Source organism: Plectropomus leopardus, chromosome 13 (genome assembly GCF_026936395.1).
Source record: "Plectropomus leopardus strain MGB_pleo_1.0 chromosome 13, ASM2693639v1, whole genome shotgun sequence".
In the NCBI taxonomy this organism is placed as follows: domain Eukaryota; kingdom Metazoa; phylum Chordata; class Actinopteri; order Perciformes; family Serranidae; genus Plectropomus; species Plectropomus leopardus.
The window spans coordinates 32,696,827-32,716,115 of record NC_142188.1 but is presented as its reverse complement, the minus strand read 5'-3'; the positions used below and the strand labels follow the sequence as shown (position 1 = coordinate 32,716,115).

The window sequence follows — 19,289 nt, the reverse complement described above, 5'->3', positions numbered from 1 at the left end:
ATTTTTATCACGTTTTCAATTCCATTATTTTGCACAGTGTTAAACTCTTAGTTTAAAGCTTAAATTTGGAGCATTATCTCACCCCCTTCATGAAAAGCGTGACATGGTTGCAACCCCTGGATGTCTTAGATCTTCTAGTTTTATATGATGCCTGTATCATCACTCTGGCTTTGAAACTCAGCCTCAGGTACAGCCTCTTAAAGACAAAAATGTTTGTGTGTAATGTTGTAATACACACTACATAGTGAATAGTGAGTGAGTGAGTCAGGGGACGGTTTGAACACAGCTTAAAACTGTAATGGTCTACACTTACATCATAACATTATAGAACTATGACATTCCAGACCTGTAGCATGCTGGAACCAACAAAATTTTACAATTACACCATAATATTCTAGAACTATAGCATTCTACAACTAAATCATAGCATTCTAGAAATATAATTGCATCATCCACCAATTACATCATAACACATATTCAGTTTTATTTCACAAATTGTAGACAATACATTGGCTTAAAACACAAAGAAATAAAAATGTACTGTAAGAATAAACAAAAAGGGCTATTCAAAATAAAAGCCCCGTGCTGGAAATTTGCTGTATTTAAAAAAAAACCAACAACAACAAAAAAACAAAAACTGACTTGTTCACAAGTCACTTCAGAATGTCCATTCAGAATGAACACACTTGACTGCAACCCACCAGCTGGGAACTAGTAAGTTGTAGGACTAGTGTACAAGTACTTTAAAAAAGATGAGACAGAGAGACAATATAATTTATTAATCCCAAAAGAAACAACTTATGGCAGCTATGTTGCATAAATCACAAAAAGGAAAAAAGATGGTAGGAAGAGATAAAAGAAAAGAGAAAAGCAAGAGGGAAAGGAAATATGAACAGAGGACAAGCATAAGAATGGAGGACAAACAATGGGAAAAAAAGAAGAAAACGCATGAAAAAATGGAGCGGATAAAAGAAGAGAAGTTGGGGTCTTGAGGAATAAAGAGGGGAATAAGAATTGATAGAAAAGATGTACATGAGGAACAAAGGGAAGAAAGAAATGAGGGGACAAAGAAAGAAGAGTGTGTGATTCACTGAGAGCTGACGTTGTAGAGGGAGAAATGATCCTTTGATACAGAAAAGTCAATCCTCTTTATGTTGGAGTGACCTTTAGTGACCTCTGCTGGCACCAAGCAGAAACTACAACAGCAGCAACCCCAGCTGTAATCACTTTTTGGCAGATTGTTTCAACTGGTAAAAAGGACAGGGTGAGTTGTAATCTGTCACATAAAATCGTCATGACTGAAATCAAGTTAATTTGAAGAAAATACAACCTTTCAGTGACAAAAGAGGGGGTGAAATCACTTTTTGACAGGTATAAACCTGTATTTTATGGGTTGGATTGTCCTTTAAAAGGTATTTCATCAACTAGGTGAGCTATAATCTGTCACATTAAACCCTATTGAAAGAAGAAATTAACCTTTCAGTTACAAGACAAGAGATGAAATCCCTTTTATCAGTTGAATTGTCCCTTTACAGGTATTTCAACTGGTAAAAAGGATGCGGTGAGCTATAATCTGTCACATTAAAGCATCATGACTGAAATTAAGTCATTTTAGGCATATATAACCTCTCAGTCACAAGATAGGAGGTGAAATCATTTTTTGGCAGGTGTAAAACAGCATTTTATTGGTTTGATTGTTTTTTCTAGAGGTATTTAAATTGATAAAAATGACTTTTTGAGCTACAATTTGTCATATACTGTAATTCCCTACTGAAAGAAGTCAAGTCATTTAATTTGTCAGTCACAAGAGAGGAGCTGTAATCACTTTTTGGCAGATGTAAAACTGCATTGTATGTGCTGCTTTTTCCCTTTAGAAGTATTTAAACTGGTAGAAAATGACTGGGTGAGCTATAATCTGTCACATAACTGTCATGAATGAAGTCAGGTCACTTTGAAGCAAACATTTATTTAACATATATATATTTACATATTTTCAGCCACAAAATAGGAGCTGAAATCACTTTTTGGCAGGTGTGAAACTGCATTTTTTGGATTTAATTATTCTTTTAAAAGTATTTCAGCAACTGGGTAAACTATAATCTGTCTCATTAAACCACCAAGACTGAAATCAAATCAATTTGAGGCAAATATAAGCTTTCAGTCACAAGATAGGAGCTGAAATTAGTTTTTGGCAGGTGTAAAACTTCATGTCATTGGTTGCTTTGCCCCTTTAAAGGTATTTTAACTTACATGGACTGAGTGAACTCTAATCTGTCACATAAAACCATCATGAATGAAATTAAGTCTTTTTGAGGCAAATGTCACCTGACAGTCACATCAATTTTTGACACTTGTGAAACTGCATTTTATGGGTTGTAGGCCTTTTTGGTGCTTAAAATGGATTTTAACAGGTTAAAAAAAGAAAGAATAAAGAAACAATAGGCTATATTTAAAGGCACAATGCAGGTATATAATGCAGAGTCATACCGATAATTAAAATAGTTTATTTCTTCTTTTTTTAACCCATCCACAAATAATTTTAATACAGACTTGTTCCCAAATATAAACGAGGATATATAGCAACCACGAAGCAAATAAGCGTCGTTAACAACACTAGTTTTGTCCATAAAACGGTAAATGTAGCTGATGGCAGTTTCACCAGCCGGAATCCAGCAAATTTATCTGGCCTTATTCCACGACACCTGCACCAGCATTCGCGGGAAATATCACATTAGCTGGCGCATATTTCCAATCAGAGGGGTGGCTGTGGTGTGACATAGTTTGCTCCGAACATTAAATCCTCTGCAGGCTGTGAATATTGTTTTGTCGACTCATCTTTAAATGTTCTCCACCAGTTTTTTTTTTTAATTTGGTGGTCGTTTTCACTTTCTAAAATATTACTATATCTACACTCTAATCAAGCACGCCCCTATCTCACAAGCAATAGTTTCGTCCAAACTGGCGCGAAATTGAATAGCCCCGCCCATATTAAATCGTCTGACTGCATCAGTTGAGCCGCATTCACGTAGAAAATAGCGGAAATAAGGGAGATTCTGCCTTGAAAATAAAAGATAATCAAGACCTATTTTTTTTAGCTTCATTGTAATAGGTCAAGTCATACATTTATTTTACACAAATATTGTTAACAATTAAACAAAACAAGAAAGACAAAACCAGAAAACGATTAAACAGGGAAGCAAACAAAAATCAAACTAACAAAAAACATATATAGCCTAAACAAAGGGATAGCATGCAAACAAAACATTTAAGGCTTTACAGTTTTCTATTTTTGTCATTGCTTTACTATTCTTCAGTCATGTAATGTTTCTATATATATTGTCTGATTTCTATTTTTAATGGTTGTATGCATCGTTTTAGTCCATTTTCATTGGTGACTGTAGTATTATACTTACAAAAACGCTTTTGTTTTGTTTTTTTTACAATCAATGTTATTCTTATCTTAAAGAAATATAATGGGTTTTTTGTTTTGGGGTCGACGTTTATAGCAATATTCAAAATATCAGTATCAAATATCAAAAATTATTTTATACACAGGCATTCATGAAATAAATGAATGATTAAAGTTTCAATGTCATAATTACAAAATACATTTTTTTTTCATCAATATTATTTTAGAATGTTGCGAGCACCTGGTTCACAAATTAAATCAAATGCATGATTTAAACGAGACTTGATTCTGTGGTTGTTTTTTTTTTCTTTTTTAATTAAAATTCCTGACAGACCGGCTCTCGAGCGTAACGTTCGAGCGCCGACGTTTTATTTTGAAAGGCGCTGGCCGGACATGTAGTTGTTGTTTTTAGCTGCTTACCGAGCCTTAGGAGCTTCAAGAATCACGCTGTGCTTTTTGCAGAGCTGCAGGGTGGCAGTAAAGGTAGTCTTTCAGTTGCATAGAATTAGATAAGGTAATATTTTGGGATTTATTGCAATATATGCGGCCCTGCACACTCAGAAAAAAAAACATTAATAACCACTAGCAAGCTAACGTTAGCTCGCGACTTGTACGGCGACTTCAGATAGTTTTACAGGACTGCTCGAGGAAGCTGCTTGTGTAACTCTTACCAAGTTCTTTTGTAACTATCAGTAAACTTTACTTGAAAAGGTTGAATTAGTCTCATAGCTCCGTCCTCTGTCGCCATTGGCAACAATGAGCTGGTAAGTTGAATAATTTTTTTGCTTCAAAAATCACAACGTGTCTTTAATGTGTTGTAGCTCGAGGCAATAGTGCTCGAGCATTATTTAACTGTTTTTAAACAACGAAGCGTACATTTACACGATGTAAAGCACTTATATAGATGTAACCTGTTAACCTCTTAATGAATTTAAAGCCTTCTCTATATCGCTACAATTCAAACGTGTATCAAGGAAACACTGAATAATTTCTTTGTACTTAGTTAGTGCTTGAAGTTGTCATATTTGAATATATTTTGCGTGTAGATATTAAATAGCCACCATGTGCTGTGGAATGTTAACTTCCTGTGATTACTTATGGTTTAAGGTCTCAGTCATGGTATGCAATGTGATTTTCCAACATATGAATTGAGTCATTCCCGCCTCCTTTAACCATTTGAAACGTGGGCAAGTTGATTTGACTCCTTAAAAAAAGAAGAATTGACCCAGAAATAAGCAAGAAGTTAGTAGAAAGTACAACACAATTACCTGAAAATGAGCAAAAAACAAACAGGGAAATGAAAAAAACAACAAAGAAATGCCCTGGACAAAAAAAGATCTGTAAAATAATTTAAATATATAATAATGATACCTCTATGATAGTTCTCAGGATTAAAAAAAATAATTCTCTACTAACTTTGTAGGTTTTGTGAAACATTTCTTATCAAGCTGCTCATTAGAAAAGGTTTAACCCTTTCAAACCTGAATCGAAATCACTTCTCTTGTGCTGTGTTCAGACACCCGTCAAAAGTATTTAAACCTTTCAGCCCTGAACAAGGCTTTGTAAAGCTATGGAAAGAAGTCCGGAAAACTATATTCCAATTTTCCTAATTATGTATTTAAAATGTTGTTACATAAAGATTTCTATTTTAAGCACTTTTCCAAGTCATTGCCTTGTTTTTATTTTCTTTCTTTGATGCCCTCTTCCCAGATTTTTGAAAGAAATCTAGCCAATTTTCCAGGGGGTAAAGGGTTAATTGCTTGTTGAAGGCATCTGAAAGCAGCATAAGTAAAGCGATGTCGCTCCAGGATTCAAAGGGTCAAACCAGCCAGGCCAATTCTAATATATTTTCTATATGATTGTTTATGATGGTATTGATAATTCATAATGAAATTGCTGAGCTTAAAGATATATACCAGAAGTTTATTGATGTCATAATTGACCTTATTATGTACACACCCTCTCCATTGAGTGCATTGGGTGCCTGGCTGCAGCTGACAGCAGCCGGGGCACATCTGTGAGCTGTAACTTGTTTTTACACGGGCGGATGAAGACTGTGTGGAGAAAAAAAGAAGGGGGAAAAAAAGCCCCTTCTGGTTTTGATTTGTGTTCTTCCTCATTCTGACAGCGTGAAGGAAGAAACTCGCAGTGGGTCCCCTCACTGCCCCAAACCGGATGAATCTGAGGAGCCGCTGGGCACAACCATGGAGACCGGAGCTCCAAATGGTCAGTCACCCAAATCTGTGACACCCAGGGGCCCCAAAGCGATTTAGTAGATTGTTTTTCTTGAGCTAATCCAACTTAGATTAATGACAGAAGGTTGAGATAATAAGGAAATTATGTATTTATTGATTATATTATTAACAGATAGAAAGAAAGAACTAATGACAGTGGATCAACCTGAAAAAGGGATGCACAATAATATCTGCACATCATCTGTATCTGCAGATATTGGCTACAAAATGAAATACTGGAATTGGCCAATATGTTGAGATTTATGTGTATGTATATATATACATATATATATATGTTGCTGATATAATGTTGCTACCATACGGTGCTGGTTGCTACCAGGAAGTTCTCTTTTGAACTTTATTGTCCAGCAGCAGCCAGAAAATCAACAAACAATGTTATTTGATCAAAATTGATTCTGTGCTGTCACTGCATCGATACAGAATTGTCCATGTCCGCATCGTGATGCATCTTAGGAATGGTTTATTTCAACCCTTAGTGAACATACAAAACAGCAGCCCTATTCTGCACAATGAATTCATATTGCATACATTGAAAAACACTGTGTTATATGTTTCTATCTGCTGATGGGTCATCACAATAAGAGTATGCATAATATGATGGAAATTCCACTACAGAAGAGACTTGATGATAACTGAAATTAGGTGGAGAAAAGTGGATATATTGATACTGGTTATGGGTCAGATACCTTGTGTAAAATAATGAGGACATTTGGGGGAACATGTGGGGGTGTGGACAGAGCCATCAGACTGACTATCACTGTTGCTGCTTTGAAGATGTCAGAGTGAAATCTGAGACTATGGCATCTGAAGTGGTCATCACAAAGGAAATGGAGGAGGAAGAGAAGCAGCTGATGGAGGAAGGAGAGAGGAAAGAAAAGGAGATGATGGAAAAGGTATGTTTTTATTTATTTCCTGATTAATGTGGATGTGTGATCTCCCTTTTTGTAACCGTGTCATTTCTGTGGCTGGGTCGTCCATAGCACTAAGTATCAGAAACAGTCTCATTTCAGGCTGTGGGCCATTTAGACAGAGTTCTTGTGTGACTGCATGTGTTTACAAAAGACGTAACATTTGACAACTTCGCTTTGTTGATAACAACCCCAATTCACAACACCCCAATAAGTTGGGAAGCTGTGTAAAATGTGAATAGAAATGGAATCGGGCCCAGAGAGGTCAAGGAATTGAATGGTTTTAGCACTGGTATCAAAAATGTCATTAATGTCTGATTATTTTTGCTATGCTCACCTGAAGGCTCGAGAGTCTCGGGAGAGGGATTCTCATGACATGCGGTTCAAAAGGCTGCAGCATTTACTTCAGAAAAGCAACATCTACTCTAAATTCCTGCTGACTAAAATGGAGCAACAACAGAATGAGGTACTGTGTGTGTCTGTGTGTCTGTGTGTCTGTGTGTCTGTGTGTCTGTGTGGGTGTGTGGGTGTGTGTCTGCACCTGCTGAATCACTACAACACCTCACTGTTTTCTGTCAATGATTGCAGGAGAAACTCAAGAAGGAAAGATTAGAGAAGAAGACCAAGAAGGTGAGACACTTCACTATAAATGACATTTCAACTTCAAGTAGTCTTCTAACTTTGTTAACAGAAGTATGTTTGTCTTTGAAATGCAGAACACAAAGACTGCAGAGCCTGAGAAAGGTGAGTATCTCTTATCCAGCATGAACAAACACTGAAATAAAGCAACCCTTTTAGTGTTGCATTTAATCTTGGTTATATAAACTTTAAATTCAAACATGTAATAAAATGTGTGACCCTGCTCCCTGTTCAACTAGATAAAAAGAAGAGGAAGAGGGATGAAGACTACAAAATAGCAGACGTCATGTCAAAGGAGGTATGTTCTCATTCAGCTTTGTGTCTGTTTTGCAGATTTGTCTTCGACTTATCTGCTCATATTGGTTCTGCTTGATTTTGTCTTCTAGGAAATCATGTCACAGGCCAAGAAAGTTAAAGCGGAGGAAGCGGTAATATTCTATTTTATTCTGACCTGATCCTTGTGCTTAGCCAAGAGATTTTAATAAATCATAGGGGGGGGGCGGTGGAGTTGTAAATTGGGTATAGGAAAGAGGTCATCAAACAAATCCATGTAAACATGTCGGTCAAACATTTGCCATCAGGACGAGGCTCCGGCCCAGAAGAAACTGGAAGCCGAGGATATAGAGAAGATGAGCGATTCCAACCAAGACATCAAGAACCGTCTGTCGGAGACGGTGCGAGACAACGCCAAGCATCTCCTGCATCCTCACAGGAAAGTGAACGGCCAGCCGGTGCCCTGCCAGCAGCCACAGTTCTTCACCGGAGGGGTCATGAGGTGGTACCAGATCGAAGGCATCGAGTGGCTCAGGGTGAGGAGCTGACCAACATGAGATTTTGGAAAGTTATTATTCATGTGTGATTGTGTGAATAGGCAGACGGACAGCGTTTTTAGTTTTAACTACAGAATAAAAAATAATTTTGTTCAAGGGAAAAATAAAGTACATAATTGTTATTGGTAGTATTAGTCTTAGTCCTAGTCCTAGCCTATGTATTGATCCCGAAATCTTGGAACCCATGTTTGATGACACTGATGATGACTCTGGGGGCAAGGGCCAATATTTGGGCTAATCGGGTGTAGCCAGAGGATATCTGGGCCAAGACTTCCTCTTCTGTGCGCTGGTCATATTGGTTAATATGGTTAAAAATAAATATGGTTTAAAAAAACAAATGAAAAAAAGACATCATGAGATAGAAATTAGTAAAAATGACAAATTCCAAGTCAAAAAAAAAAATACAATGCATGTTTTTATATTTTGATGGCTGTGAGATCAAAAATGTCAGTTTGAATGGGTTTCATGGAGCATTTTTTCCACTAATAGTCTGTAACTATTTAGTTTCCACTGTGCACAAAAATACAAAACTTTGCAAAAATGTATACCGTACACATGATTCAGCCGAAATGATCAAAATATGAAGAATGAAAAGCCTGTAAAATGCACCCAATAGTTCCTTCATGGATAAGGGTTGAGTTTCAAAGTTCAAAGATTGGTAGAAAATGAGGCCATAAATATCCCATGATGCCTTTAAAATTTTAGTTGCATTTGCTGTGTGAAATGGCAAACTTAACTTATTTTCATTACATTACATTACATTCATAGTTTAAGTTTGTAGAAAAAGTGATATTGATCAAATCAGTAGAAACAAGAAGAGAATGTAGACATAAGGATATAAAGTAGTCTAAGTTCAAATGTTTAAAAAAAAATCAGAATATGATTTGTTGATCCACGTTGAAGTATCTTTGGAGTGTAACCAGTGTCCTGTGCTGTCCCTGTGTGTTAGATGCTGTGGGAGAATGGCATCAATGGGATCCTGGCTGATGAGATGGGACTGGGAAAGACCATCCAGTGCATCGCTCACATTGCCATGATGATAGAGAAGAAAGTGATGGGGCCTTTCCTGGTGGTGGCCCCTCTCTCCACTCTGCCCAACTGGATCAATGAGTTCAAGCGCTTTACACCAGAGGTAGGTGTTGTATAAATTCTTCTTTGGACAAATGAAACACACGTAACTCAACATAGTCATGAAGTTTGTAGCTAACTGTAGATTTGACAGTCTCTGCTGTGGTGCAGCAGTGTGAACAGTATCATGTGTTTCTCCCAGGTGTCTGTGCTGCTTTACCACGGTCCGCAGCAGGAGAGGGCCAAACTGCTGAAGCAGATCCGCAGGCCTCAGGGGCCCCTCAACATGTGTCCTGTGGTCATCACCTCCTTTGAGATCTCCATGATCGACAGAAAATTTCTGCAGGTAGGAACCCTGCAGCCTGACAACACCACACCCAATCACAGACCAAGCTGCTCAGTTCATTTCCCCTTTCAAAATGGGAGTATTAAATGGTTATCAACATGTGACATAGAGCTGAACGGGAATACTGTGTGCTGGAACATCAAGCTTTAGCCAAATCCTGTTGAAAGTACAACAAACATCTTTCTTGTCAAGGTAAGGTTTTAAGTGTAGATTTTTTTTTTTTTTACTTTTAGGGAAAATTGTGCGGTCAGTTTGTTGAAAACTAACATTTTTCAATTCCGATATCTTGATTTCAGTGCCAATACCACAACCATACTCTTAGCATAATGAGCAGAGCAACTGTTTTTCTACGACTTACTATCTCTCATTTCTCCACTACATGTACTGTATAACTGTTATAATGTCATATGTGAAAGGCATCTGATGAATGAGAGAATCTCTGAGCTGCAGCCACATTCCAATAAATAGGTCAACATTTGACTGTGGAGCTGCAACCATTGTTTGATTAGTTGATCAACAGGAAGTAAAGCACCTATTTTTATGAGTCATTAGTCATTTTAGTCATTTTTCAAGCAAACCCTCCAAAACCTCTTAAATGTGATGACCTAACTGCTTCATTGTTTCCTATCTGAATGTTTGTGTTTTGGACTTTTGCTCAAATAAAACAAAGCTATCTGAATACAACATCTTGGGCTGTTGGAAATTATAACGGCCTTCACTATTTTCTGACATTTTAAAGACAAGACAATTTATTGAAAAAAAATAAGTCGCATACATTGATGTTAAATAATGTAGTTGCAGCTTTAATTTAACTGTTGTGTGTGTTGTGTTTTAGCGCTTCCAGTGGAAGTACCTGATTGTGGACGAAGGCCACAGGATCAAAAACCTCAACTGTCGGCTGGTGCAGGAGCTGAAGATGCTGCCCACTGACAACAAGCTGCTGCTGACCGGCACGCCGCTGCAGAACAACCTGGCCGAGCTCTGGTCTCTGCTCAACTTCCTGCTGCCAGAGGTGTTCGATGACCTCAAGAGGTACAGAGCCATGATGATAACTGAGTGCTGATCACACTGATGCTGCTGCACACACTGCAGTGCGTTCATGTGAAGATCTCCATCACAGTGTTTAAGGTTTTTATTTGTTGGTGGATCAAATGATGCACTGAATTCACAGCAAAACTAGAAAATATAAATGATGTTGAAAATTACTTAGAAACCTAAAATCCGCCTGCATCAAAATACAGACAGTGTCAGAAATTTATGATACAGGTTGTGTCTATAATTAGGACCCACCTCACAAACCAACCAATCGGAATACAGAAGACACTTGGCTGATGCCGTAGGTGCCTCTGAATAAATATGTAGACATCATATCAGAATGTATGTAACAATGCTAAGTGCTATCATTTAAGTTAAAAAAAAAAAGCATTTCTCTATTTACATCATAGTGCTGCGCTTCACCTGAAATAAATTTCACACACTCTGACCTGGCTTAAAAGTGACACTAACTGCATTTACATGAACACTTTGTCTCAATCTTATTGAAATCAGTCTGATTGTCTCAACTGTTTACATGGGATGTCGTCTAACACGATCTGGTGTTTACATGTGCTGACACATGTTAATGGAGCAGCTGTGTGACGTGTCAAAAATGATGAAGATTTTAACATGACAGGGCTGCCAACTCTCGCTTTGACCATGAGACACAGACCACTGACACTTTTCACAAACTCTTATGAAAATAAATAACCGATAACTTCTGACAGCAGCACAGTGCTCTGTCTCATCATGCATCTGGGCAGGAGTGAGTAACTATGGTTACAGAGCCATCAAGCATCTAGTCTGCCCCCCTTGGAAGCTGAAGTCAAACTAATGGCTAAAACAGATATTTATTGCCTCTTCAAAGCAGTATTTGCTGTTGTTTTGATGCTTTTAATCAAGCAACCGATAAAAAACTCTCGGCTGTAGTCCACATCCGCTTGGAAGGGGAGGCATGTCCCCTTAAGTGAAGATGGAGCATGCACAGAAAGAGCGCAGCCGTCGATAAATCAGATTCATTGTCGATGAATCAGCCTCATGGTTTACATGATACAGATTTTCTTTTGATCACTTTAAGAAAAGGTTTAAACTCCTCCTCTGAAACTGATTGAAATTTGAATGGGTTTGGGCCTGTTGAAGCTGACTGAGTTGTTTTATATGAATCATGTTTAATCTGTTTGGGCTTTTAAACCTATTTTAATTAGATTAGTAGGCCCTATGTAAACATGCCTATTGTCCAGTCTGACACAGAGTTGGGCAAATATTTCAGTTGACTTGTCTTTCACAGACTGACACCATTAACTTGAAAGATGGCTCATATCTTTGTGTCATCAGGTCAAATCTTTCTTCCTCAGTAACACCACACCTGTTTATACTTGCTCTATCTGTATGCAGTGAGATTTGACATTTCTGATTCATTTCTGTTTCTACTTGTTGAGCTGTGAGTCATTGCTCAAGTTTAACCTCTTGTTGACGTCTTTACTGTGCAGCTTTGAGTCGTGGTTTGACATTGACTCCATCACTGAAGCAGAGTGTGTGGTGGCTACTGAGCGCGAGCAGAACATCCTCAGCATGTTGCACCAGGTCAGTCCTCCAAAGACATTATGGGTCAAATACACTGAACAAAATATAAACCCAAAACTTTGTTTTTACTCATATTCCTCATGAGTTGAAATAAAAGATCTAAGACTTTTTCCGAGCACACAAAGTACTTGGTTTTCTTAAATTTTGGTCACAAATTTATTTAAATTGTTTCAGAGAGCACTTTGCCAACACGTGTGACATATCAAGATACTGATTAAACAGCATCATTACTACACAGGTAAGCCTTGGGATGGCTTATCACACAACATGATGCCACAGATTTGGCTGCTGATTGCAGGAATGTCCACTAGAGATGTAGCCTGAGAACTGAATGTTCATTTCATTACCATCGGTCATGTCCAGTAATATTTCTGAGAACTAGCAATACATCCATCCACACAAGTGAGCCAGACAAGCCACCTGCAAGATTGTTGTTGTGAGGACGGTTGGCTGTACTGCCAAATTCTCAAAACATCATTGGATTTATTTTTTTAATGTAAAATTTCAAAGGAATTGACAGGATTTAATTTCACTGAAACTGTGTTGTATGTAATTTCATGTGACAAATAAGTTGATGGATATATGATATGCTATGATTTGCCAGGCCTGTCAGGTGGGTGCACTATTTTTGCAATGAAGTCCACTCTTTTAACACATTTGTTACCAAAATTTTGGAGAAACAAGTTATTTGTGTTTATAGAAAAAGTCTGGGTGCAAAAACAGAAGTTGCTATTATATTTATATTTTTATTCAGTGTAAGTGTGTTTAATGTGATAGCGCAGTTGTCAAACTGGTATTTATGTGCTGTATGTATGTCCACAGCCAAGCACAGGCATGATGGTTGACCACAAAGTTGTTTTCCTCAATACACGAGCATGATTTATTCTGTACTATAAGAAACATAAGTGGTATGGCATCATGATTTCAGTTTTTACATGCAGAGACTTTTTTTTCAAATGGGGTTCTAACACACTTGGATTGGCCTCCTCTGGGTGTCTATGGATACAAAATACAAATTTGCATTTTCTCTCATTTCAGATTCTGACTCCATTCCTGCTCAGGAGGCTGAAGTCAGACGTGACGCTGGAGGTTCCTCCTAAGAAGGAGATCATTGTTTACGCTCCTCTGACGGGCAAACAGGAGGCCTTTTACACCGCTGTGGTCAACAAATCTATTGCTAAGATGCTGGGCCAGGAAAAGGTCTGTACGGACTAGGAAACGTGTCTCTGTGGGCTTATTTTCTATCAGTCATGCAGTGGAGTCTCCACAGCTGCAGTGACAGGGCAAAAAAAAGCCATTATTCTTGTTTTTATTTACATGTGTTTTATCTGTGTCTTGTAATTTGTGAATCGTGTTGTATTTAAAAGTCTCGGTCAGTGTCACTAGGGGGACATGAAGGATTAATAGAATAAGTGAAGGTTTATTTTCTACATGTTGAGTTTTTAATTTAGTAAATGGTCAGTCTAATCAGCATAAAAAGCCAGTAGAAGCTGAGTTTCTGCCCTCTTGGTGTGTTCAGAATGAGACTCCTGTAGTGCTGACGTCGAGTGGCAGGCCGAAGCGCCACAGTCGGAAGGTGGTGGACTATGCAGAAACTGATAGAGACACACCGCGTGAGCTGGAGAAATACCTGGAAAAGGTTGGCAAGGAGCAGCTGGAGTTCAGGTCAGCACTGTCTACGCTCAAAGAAAAGAATGAAACTGTGATGCTTTCCTTGCCTTTGCTCAAATTGAGTTTTATCCCTTTAGCTTTATTAACATCACCTGTTTGTTTATCTCCATCTCCTCCAGCTCAGCTCCAGTGCTAGATGTGCAGAGTCCATTGGACGCTCAGATCAACCTGAAGCTGCAGAACATTCTCATGCTGCTGAAGAGATGCTGTAACCACCCCTACCTGGTGGAGTACCCCCTGGACCCTGCCACACAGGAATTCAAGGTAACTCACTGTTACTTGTACTCAAGGCTTCCTGAATTTAAAACAGGCTTGTCCACAGTAGTTTATTTGTGGCAACCCACCATGATTAAAACATCTGCCGCCACATATTGATTTTCTATTTTTGGAGCTGGATTGTTTATTAAGAGCCCCGTTGGAATATATACTCTGTTCACTCAATCATTGCCCCACACTCTTGGAAAGCAGAGAGTATTCTGGACACAGATGGAGCAGCAGAACAACAGGTGCATCTAAAAGTTTGCTTTCACTCACCTCTCTGCAGCTGCTCCTCTTGTCCATTGTTCTGACCATAATGATAGATTATTAAAAACTTCCTCAAACTGTTACTTCGGAAAAAAAAACTCATTAGCAGTTCTACCTGTGCTGTGTTCACAGACCCACAAGAATGTCAGAATTTAGACATTAAGAAAAAAAGGGACGCACAAATAGACATGGATTCTAATTCTGTGGGGAAACACTGCAGGGGAAAAGAAGGGAAAAAATGAGGCCATGAATGTTTTTGAAAAGAGACATGAATAGACATGTGTTTGGCATTGTGTTTTTTTTAAGTATCATTAATCGTGTTTCTTTGTTCTCCTGCTGCCATCCCCTACAGATTGATGAGCAGCTGGTAAAGAGCTCCGGGAAGTTTCTCATACTGGACACACTGCTGCCTGCACTCAAGAAAAGGGGACATAAGGTAAGAGAGGACACCAGTGGACAGTGTTAGCAGAGAGAAACAGTCTTTCAAACTAAGTGATGACTGGTAGCAGAGAGGCTCATGACTTTGAGAGATGTAATTATTTATAGCATCCTTCTCAGCTGAGGTGTAATGTTACCCAGCTCCAGCGAATAGTTTGATCATTAATTGATTGAAAAATTATTGACTGATTGATACTGGAGAAAAGAATCCCTACGGATGATATCTCCAACACTGGGCAACCCAAACTGAACCAACCTATACTGACAAATAAAACTACAGGTAAGAAAGAACTGATCCTTTAACATAAAAAGGACTGGAACTAAGCAGCAGCAGGTATGTTATGCAATCAAACCAGACGAGATATTTATAGATCATTATTGTAAATCTGAGCATATCAAAGACTTGTTTTTGTTGCTGAGTGAATGATGCACTGAGTGGATGTATTGAATATTAGCACAGTAATGTCAGCTACATCTGCTGTGAGCCAGCTATCCTCTGCTCAGCTGTTGGTTGCCTTTGGTATGTTAGATGCCAGCATCTGTCTGTCCTGTGTGTGTGTCTGTGTCTGTGTGTGTGTGTGTGTGTGTGTGTGTGTGTGTGTGTGTGTGTGTGTGTGTGTGTGTCTGTCTGTCTGTCTGTCTGTCTGTCTGTCTGTCTGTCTGTCTGTCTGTCTGTCTGTCTGTCTGTCTGTCTGTCTGTCTGTCTGTCTGTCTGTCTGTCTGTCTGTCTGTGTGTGTGTGTGTGTGTGTGTGTGTGTTTGGTTGATGTGATCCAGGTTCTGATCTTCAGTCAGATGACGTCCATCTTGGATCTTCTGATGGATTACTGCTATCTGCGGGGCTTCCAGTACAGCCGGCTGGACGGTAGCATGTCCTACTCCGACAGAGATGAAAATGTGAGTTTGAACAAGTTGTTTAATCAGAAATGTTTTTATATATTATGGAGCATTGTGAGCAGGTTCCTGTTGATGGCTCTGTGAGTTTATTCAGAGGCTTTTGTGAGGATCAAGAATTGGCTAAGTTGCTGCAGTGGATTTCAAAGTGTATCTGTAATTATTAATCATGAGCCTCTTCTTCTTCTTTCTTTAGATGACCAAGTTTTCCAAAGATCCTGAAGTGTTCCTGTTTCTGCTGAGCACCAGAGCAGGAGGACTGGGGATCAACCTGACAGCTGCTGATACTGTCATCATCTTCGACAGTGACTGGGTGAGTGCACATCAAAAATTAAATGTAGTAAACCTGTTTTTCACATTCTGGAGCAGGAGAAGGCAACCTGTGACCTTCACAAGTAGCAAATAATCACAAGTAGCGTGCTGCAGAGTTGCTACCTGGTGGTAAATCTTATCAGTGAATGCTCATTTAGACCTGTTGGTGGGATGATGGGAATACGCTTCCTTCATTATAAGGCGCAAACATATTTTGTGGCTTCAGACAGATTTTTTGGTAGTTTTTGTCAGAAAATGGCTCGCTTGATAGCAAAGCTTTGCGACCCATTCCAAGAGCTCATTTAGTAAAACATCAACTTCGTAAACATAACTGTCCTCATGCTTACATGAGTCATTTATGATGTCATAGACATAGCCAATAGATGACACTAGAGAGCTGAGTCAAAAGTTTCAGACAACAATGAATGAGGTGACAGCGGAGGTCATGGTAATGAGCAGCGTTGTCGACGGTGGAGGTCTCTGAGGTCATTAAATACATTGCAGCATATGGACGGAGAATTCTTTGCACTATATTTAAATGGATTTATTTCATTTCACAATTTTTTAAATGTCTTCTTCGTCTCCTACAGTCGTGTCTTGCTTTAAATACCCTACACTACCCTACGATCTCTGGTACTACTGCATTTCATCCGTATCTGCAAGCTTTCAGAAAACATGCACAAATACAGACAAATGCAAAACAAGGACAGAAGTCTCCATCCATGTCCATTTCTAATGTTGAGCATAAATGAGCCCCAAGTGTTCCCTGTACATGAATTGTGTCAGTTGGTGTTTGCTGACGCTTCTCTTTCCTCTCAGAACCCCCAGGCAGACCTGCAGGCTCAGGACCGTTGCCACAGAATCGGGCAGACCAGACCTGTGGTGGTGTACCGCCTGGTCACCGCCAACACCATTGACCAGAAGATCCTGGAGAGAGCCTCAGCTAAGAGGAAGCTGGAGCAAATGGTCATCCACAAGAGTGAGTGGTTTTACTTTCATTGCACAAGCCCCCAACTCCTTAACATGCACTGCAGCAGGACGTCAGCTTTATTTTTTAAAAAAACAAGCCAGTTTGATCTTCGTTTGCACCACATTTTGAACTGCAAGCATTGGACCAATAATAGTCTGAAATATTTTCTAAATGTGGACTTAATTGTTTCTTCTTGGTTGTTGCTCTTTTTCACAGATAAGTTCAAAGGAGGGAAAGCTGAGCTCAACCAAAGTAAAAGCTGCATTGATCTGGATGAGCTGATGGAGCTGCTCAAAGCTAGAGGAACTGAGAAGTAAGATATCTTCCTCTGCCTCAAATACTCTGAAGGTTAAGAGAATGTAAAGGAAAAACTAAAACTGGATCTGCACTGTGACCAAACTAGTGACACTTTGCTGTAACTTTGTCCCTCCTCAGGGAGGTGAAAGCATCAAGGGGGAAGGTGATCAGCGACAAGGACCTGGAGCTGCTGCTGGATCGCAGCGACTTACTGGGTGAGGAGACACAACACTCAACAGTTTTCAGGGGAACTTAAGTCTCATTCCCACTGCACAAAAAATCGACTAATACCTGCTGACATCTGGTTATTTAATGCAATGAGAATGAGTGCTATCAACTTTCACACCTGGGTCAAATGACACTGCAGTAGACATGGGTTTTTATCGCCTCCAGCGCTGATAGCCATTGATTGGAACGCAACACGCTGGTAAACGCGAGAATTTCAGCTCCTTAACTAGCGGGATACAGTGATGCGCTGTCACAAATTACCATCTGTCTCCACCTGAACAGCACTCAAACATTTTTCCAAGTTAGTCTGCACCGAGTTTGACAGAGAAACTGATTAAGAGATATGTAAAGAGAAGAAATCACTGAAATGTTTTTACAGATCTCTGTTCCTACTGCTGTCTGCTGTTTACCTGTTCTCCTGCCTGACAGTGACATCGCACAGACACACCAACAAAACACACACACACGAGAGGCAGGCTTGTGTGCTCCAGCAGTGTGTTCACAGGCAGTGGAAATGCAGTCTATCACCTATATTTAGCAGGTTCAGCCATGTTTGAAAAACTAGCGTGCACTGGCTAATTTTGGTGGGAAAAGGGTGTTACAGAATTAATTGTGGCACTGGTCTGACTGTCTTCATCATTATTTAGTTTGTTTCCCAGCAGTCAACAACACTATGTACTCCTAAAAATGCGGTCTTTAAATAAAACTAGGATGTCTCTGCAGAAGAAAGATGCAAATACTCTTGAAATCAGTGCTGTATGACCAGACAAAAAGTACAATGGTAGTCACTTTTGCTTAAGAAGTAGAAAACTTACTTGGTGGTGGCATGTGTGGCAAGCAATACGAAAATGTGGTAGTTTGAGCAACAGCCAGCGAAACTGAATGACACATTTTGCATCCACTGGAGGGAAGTTTAGCTCATCTACACATACTACCCACATTATTACAATTCAAAGCTGGTTGAAAATCGGAGAAGTATCCCTGTAATTAGTGAACTGAAGTCAAGTTTACTTTGTGTTTCAGACAAAGAAAAGGGCAGCACCAAGAGAGAGAAGGTGGGAGTGTTCAGAGTGATCGATGCCAAAGATTCGTCAGAGATCACGTTGACCTGAAAACTCGTCTTTGTTAAGACACGAACTTCTGAGAGAAACTTATAGCTGCACCTGGACAGTTCCCAGCTGCCGTCACTAGAAAAAAACGTTCTGAAACTGCTGTTTGTAGACTGACTCGTGTATATTTTGTTTTTTTTACTGAGTAAACTGACATGATGATATCTGAGTTGATTTTTTTTGTTTAACCACTGTTCTCTTTTTAAGATCATTTAAGTTTTTGATGTCCAATAGTGATGTTTTATTTTCATGCTTAAAGATGGAAAAAAAGATTTGGTTTGGCCGCATGTTTTAGCTTCTGTTCTCCCTGACAGCGGCTTTAAGACGATCAGAGAAACTGTCAGTGAATCCATAACACAACATTCCATTCATCAGGCGTTTAGACGTTAGACATCAGAGCAGCAGACTGACTGGATGCTCTGCTCACTCTCAGGACGCTCTGTTTCCTGCCTCTGACTGCTAACATGCTCACAAAGCTGTAGTGACATGGTGCAGTCAGGTTACACCATTCCAAACACGAGATCTTTAGTGTCTTTAACATTGTTATAATCAAAGCACTTTCCTGCAGGTTGACTTTACTTGTTCTTTTATGTCTTTTTATATAAATAAACTATAATTTCATAACTTTGTTTTATTTGTTTTCCACATTGTAGACTGGTTAAGACCTCAGCTTCAGGCTTTATTAACCCTTGTCTTTGTCCTGTTTGGTTTTCCTCTTTTAACATTGTTTTTCCCAGCTTTGTTCTATGAATTTATACTGTTGGACTTCAAA

At 39.1% G+C, this 19,289-nt stretch overlaps 1 protein-coding gene across 1 annotated transcript; it reads left to right on the top strand.

Moving 5' to 3' along the window:
* Positions 1–3,832: 3,832 nt before the first annotated feature.
* Positions 3,833–19,151, top strand: hells (helicase, lymphoid specific). Its single transcript, XM_042502749.2, has 23 exons — positions 3,833–4,173; positions 5,538–5,635; positions 6,439–6,557; positions 6,916–7,038; positions 7,161–7,202; positions 7,289–7,316; positions 7,451–7,509; positions 7,598–7,639; positions 7,793–8,020; positions 8,991–9,173; positions 9,312–9,455; positions 10,291–10,487; positions 11,981–12,074; positions 13,113–13,274; positions 13,594–13,739; positions 13,865–14,009; positions 14,623–14,706; positions 15,485–15,604; positions 15,798–15,914; positions 16,733–16,892; positions 17,100–17,196; positions 17,319–17,395; positions 18,432–19,151. Exons 1-23 carry the CDS (start codon positions 4,166–4,168, stop codon positions 18,518–18,520), a joined length of 2,562 nt encoding a protein of 853 aa, XP_042358683.2. The 5' UTR covers positions 3,833–4,165; the 3' UTR covers positions 18,521–19,151.
* The last annotated feature ends 138 nt before the right edge of the window (positions 19,152–19,289 follow it).